The sequence below is a fragment of the Colobus angolensis genome, unplaced genomic scaffold (assembly GCF_000951035.1).
Source record: "Colobus angolensis palliatus isolate OR3802 unplaced genomic scaffold, Cang.pa_1.0 Scaffold202, whole genome shotgun sequence".
Taxonomy (NCBI): Eukaryota; Metazoa; Chordata; class Mammalia; order Primates; family Cercopithecidae; genus Colobus; species Colobus angolensis.
Window position 1 is genome coordinate 3,585,882 of NW_012115178.1, and position 3,906 is coordinate 3,589,787.

At 37.2% G+C, this 3,906-nt stretch overlaps 1 protein-coding gene across 2 annotated transcripts in view; it reads right to left on the reverse strand.

The window, feature by feature from the left end:
* Nucleotides 1-612: 612 nt before the first annotated feature.
* The window catches only part of HEATR5A (HEAT repeat containing 5A), a 126,163-nt gene continuing 122,869 nt past the window's right edge, over nucleotides 613-3,906 (reverse strand). For both annotated transcript variants that reach the window (XM_011941862.1, XM_011941863.1), the window contains exons 35-36: nucleotides 2,717-2,930; nucleotides 613-2,444 (exon numbers count right to left, since the gene is read on the reverse strand). In XM_011941862.1, coding sequence (XP_011797252.1) covers nucleotides 2,137-2,444; nucleotides 2,717-2,930 — 522 coding nt within the window. In that variant the 3' untranslated portion in view covers nucleotides 613-2,136. The remainder of the gene's footprint in view (nucleotides 2,445-2,716; nucleotides 2,931-3,906) is intronic.

The following is a 3,906-nucleotide window of genomic DNA, read 5'->3' on the forward strand; positions in this document are numbered from 1 at the left end:
AGTTTGAGACCAGACTGGGCAACATAGTGAGACCTCATATCTACAAAAAAATTTTTAAATTAGGCTTGGAGGCGCACATCTGCAGTTCCTTCTACTTGGGGGTGCTGAGGCAAGAGGATCACTCGAGCCTGGTAGGTCAAGGCTGCACTGAGCTGTGTTCACACCATTGCATTCCAGCCTGGGCAACACAACAAGACCTTGGCTTAAAACAAACAAACAAAACACAAATTGCAATGTGATTTTTTATGCATACAAGAATGTATTAAGCACTATGGAAACACAGATGAGGAAGTAGTTAAATTGGTGTAAGAGGAAGTTAAGAAGTGTTAAGGAGAGTTACCAAGGAAAGGTGACATTTAAGCCAGGCCTATAAGGAATGGACAATCACCAGACAGAAGAGAGGACAGAAAAGCACATTTTAGGTAAAAGGAACAATAAGAAAGATACACTCGATGCCTATAGACACTTAGGAAGAGACAGAAAATCCAAACCATCACAAATAATGCTCCAAAGAAAGGGCTCTTCTGAGAAAAAAGGCTGATTTTCTGGAATCCGTGTGAGAGAAACCAACCTGCCATCTTTTGTTGGTAAAATAATTTAAAAATACAAGAATGATAATGAAAATTAGCTTTATTTATGTAATTTAGAAAAAATGATTGTAGTGTTAGAGTCTGTCAAATGTTTTCACTCTGAACAGTTTACAATAGTATTTATATACAAACATAATAAAATAGGTACATCACATTGCTCTTGCTTCAAAATGTTTTCTCAATTCTGACATGCCTCTATCACTTCGGTTTGTGATTTTTAACAGGGAAATGCTCTGTTTTGACATAGCGCTTGATTCACACAGTATAACACTGAAGTAGGAGAATCAACAATCATGAACAGAGTTAAAAAATATTCTTCAACCAATATGACTTTATCATTAATCTTTTTTCTATAATAAAATGTTTCATGTTAAAAAAAATACTTGTATTCACCTGATGACCTAAATTTGCTGTACTAAATTTGGCATTTATATAAACCCATAGTTGATCTAAATACAATATAGATATGAACCTATATTAAAACTCATTGATACAAATGTTTGCCACAAATGAAAATGAACACAATTAGTAAGAACAGAGGTAAACGGAAAAATCCATTTGAAAAATAGTGGAGATGCCTTATTCTATTTAAAATGAGTAAAACTTCCATTTTCTGAACCCAATATAAACTAAACCAACAGATGGTGAAAAACCATGATATAGATACCAAATCTTACGTCACACTGTAAGGCTGTAAGTAATTTGTATTATTGTTTACTGGATAATCCTAGACCAGGTTTCCTAAATAGTCCTCCAATCATTTTATCTTCTTGGAGAAATCGGAGAAAGTTTAAGACAATTACTGAATAAGGCAGAATTTGTTTTTTTTTGAGATGGAGTCTCACTCTGTTGTCCAGGGTGGAGTGCAGTGGTACAATCTCGGCTCACTGCAACCTCTGTCTCCCAGGTTCAAGCGATTCTCCTGCTTCAGCCTCCTGAGTAGCTGGGATTACAGGTGCGTGCCACCACACCTGGCTAATTTTTGTACTTTTAGTAGTACATGTTGGTTTCACCATGTTGGTCAGGCTGGTCTCGAACTCCTGACCTCGTGATCCGACTGCCTTGGCCTCCCAAAGTGCTGGAATTACAGGGGTGAGTTACCGTACCTGGCCAAGGCAGAATTTTAAATCAGCAACTGGGATACAATATTAGTGCAGATAATTTACACTAGAGTCATTTATATCTGTCACGGTATTAAGTATACTGCATGTGTACGGACTGTTAGAAGAAATCTATTTCATTTTTAAAGCAGTAGATTGTTTAGTAAGTTTAGTTCTTTAGCACTTTCTTAAAATTCCTGGTAAGTTAGCTCCGTTGTCTTTTTAAATAGAAAAAACAAACCAACCAACCCACAAACCCCACGCACACACAAAAAAATGGTAAGTATGCTGTTACTTTGAAGAGTCACAGGTATTTAAGGTAAAACAATCAACTAGACCTCCAAGGGCACTTGTGTCTAAAATGTCCCTTTTGTCCCCAAAGGAAATGATCAAGTATTATATTAAGGTGCTTACTATTCCAAATAATAATAATAATAATAATAACATCAGAGGAAACTGGTCTTTAATTGGATGCTTGAGTTTTTTCCAGGACTCTTAGTATATTTAGATGTTGGTATCTTGACTTTGACACTTTCCTGATTGCCCTTTATAGCGGCCTCAAGGCGGGCTTTTAGGGCTGGAGAAGAAGCCACTAAACTTTTAAAAACAGATGAATACTGAGGTCCAATCTGCATGAGATTTTGTAGAGCAAAGTCATGTAAATTTCTCATTATGGAAGTTGCTGATCCCAGAGCATTTTCATCCAAAAGGAAGGAAATGAGGATGGGCAAAAGACAGGCCACCAGCTGAGAGCCTAGAAAGTAAACAAATCATATCAGTTCAGGGACTTAAATGTTCCTAACATAAGGCTGCAAATGCCCCTGATCTGTATACATTTTTCCCCACTAGAGAAAACAATTCATCCAATCTCTTCTAAATTCATAATAATATCAATACTTGGGATTAACATAACACCTTTCAATGAACGTGAAATACAGTGTGACTGAATGTTTTGCAATTTAAATAACAGTAAAGTTCTGACATTTGTAGAGACTGAGTTAGTATGAATGTAGTGCTGACACTTACGATGGTGTTCTTCAGCAACAGTAACCAGTGTTTCTAAGACCTTTATGCCTTCCTGGAAGATGTGAAGCTCAGCAGTATTTTCAGGTTTTCTCTTGTCTATTTCCTGCAGTTTTTCCATGATACAGGATGCTAAAGAGTAAATGTATGGGTAGGAAACAGCTGGATTTGGATACTGAAAGATGGAATGTAGGAGCTGGTACGTCTTGATTTGTACCTAATTGGGTAAGAGAAAAGAACAGCAAATACTATAAATAAAATTTTAAAAAGTCCCTGACGACTCTTTGCTTTTTAAAGTAGCGAAAGTATTTAAATTTATTTCTAATTTATCTTTAATTTTGAAAGTCCAACGGCCAACAGGTAATCAAACTTCTATGCTAACCGTGGTTGTGACAGTTTGGAATGGGAAAGAAGCATATAGGTAAACAGGGAAGCAAAACTGAGTGGTTAATTTTTCTTCTTTTCTCTAATTCTCCTTTTCTCCCTCATGTCTTTCCCTATAATGTAAAACAAAACCACCACCAAAACCCCTCCTTGAACTATTTTTTTTGAGATGGACTCTTGCTCCATTGCCCAGGCTGGAGTGCAGTGGTGCGATCTCGGCTCACTGCAACCTCTGCCTCCTGAGTTCAAGCAATTTTCCTGTCTCAGCCTCCCGAGTAGCTGGGACTACAGGCGTTCGCCACCACACCCAGCTAATTTTTTGTATTTTTTGTAGAGAAGGGGTTTCACCTTGTTGGTCAGGCTGGTTTCGGACTCCTGACCTCAACTGATCCACCCGTCTTGGCTTCCCGAAGTGCTGGGATTACAGACATGAGCTGCCACACCCAGCCCCCTCCTTTAACATTTTTATGGGTAGAAAGCAAAACAAAACAAAACAAAAAAACACCCAAAACAACAAAACACATACAACCTTGAAAGATATTTTGTTGATTTCAGAAAATGTTTTAGACAAAAATGATGTATTTGATGTTCAAATGTCATGGTCTGAGTGTTTCAAGGAACCATGTCTGGACCATATTAATTATGTGTCATCAGGCATCAGAGTCCCAACTTGGAGACTGCTATACAAAGCTGCTGCAGGCAGCAGGCAACAGGACAGAGGATAAAAGGAAATGACTATACATCAAATATATAAATCAACTTTTATTGAGTTAATTGTAATGGTGTTTTTTTTTTTTTTTTTTTTTTTT